The sequence below is a fragment of the Tupaia chinensis genome, unplaced genomic scaffold (assembly GCF_000334495.1).
Source record: "Tupaia chinensis unplaced genomic scaffold, TupChi_1.0 Scaffold138060_1, whole genome shotgun sequence".
Lineage (NCBI taxonomy): Eukaryota > Metazoa > Chordata > Mammalia > Scandentia > Tupaiidae > Tupaia > Tupaia belangeri.
The window spans coordinates 1,464,948-1,465,595 of NW_006197961.1; the positions used below are offsets into that span (position 1 = coordinate 1,464,948).

The window sequence follows — 648 nt, forward strand, 5'->3', positions numbered from 1 at the left end:
CGGCCCGCCCTGCCCGCCCTGCCCGGCGCGCCGCCCTCCCACCTCTGCTTCTGCGAGAAGGGCTGGCCCCGCATGGCCATGTGCTGCTGGTCCTCCATCAGCCGCAGCAGGGGCGAGCTGGCCTTGATCCGCAGGCCGTAGTAGTGGTACTTGGAGTTGCCCCTGGGAGGGAGGTGTGGGGTGAGGCCTGGGCTTGGGGGGCAGTCCACCCGCGAGTCCCCAGGAGCCTCATGCACACCCGTGGCCTCCTCTCCAGGAGCGGGCTGAATGCAGAGCTGGGGCTGCTGCCCTGGAGAAGCACAGGGACTGTGGGTGCCAGCAGGCAGGCAGTGCTTGGCCCGAGGTTATGCATGTACGCCTGAACGAACGAATGAATGACTGAGGGGAGGTCTAAGCTCGGAACCAGGACCGGAACTGAGAGAGGAGTAGGGGTGAGCCTGGGGTGGCATGGGGGTCACAGAGGAGGGGAAGAAAAGGATGGGGTTTGGGACCAGCAGTTAGCATAATGGCTATGTCACTGGACTCCCACGTAGTCGACCGCGATTCGAGTCTCAGACCTGGTGGCGTAAACTCACGCCGGGTGTGTGTGCGTGCGTGCCCAAGATCCGGAGAGGAGAATGGAGGAGAAGGGATTGCGGTGTGGCCATC

At 64.4% G+C, this 648-nt stretch overlaps 1 protein-coding gene across 1 annotated transcript in view; it reads right to left on the minus strand.

Annotated features, from left to right (window-relative positions):
* The window catches only part of RFX1 (regulatory factor X1), a gene marked incomplete in the record, with an annotated part of 48,718 nt that overhangs the window by 12,492 nt on the left and 35,578 nt on the right, over nt 1-648 (minus strand). The window contains 1 exon segment of the mRNA XM_027776778.1: nt 43-162. Within this exon segment, the coding sequence (XP_027632579.1) occupies nt 43-162 (120 nt within the window).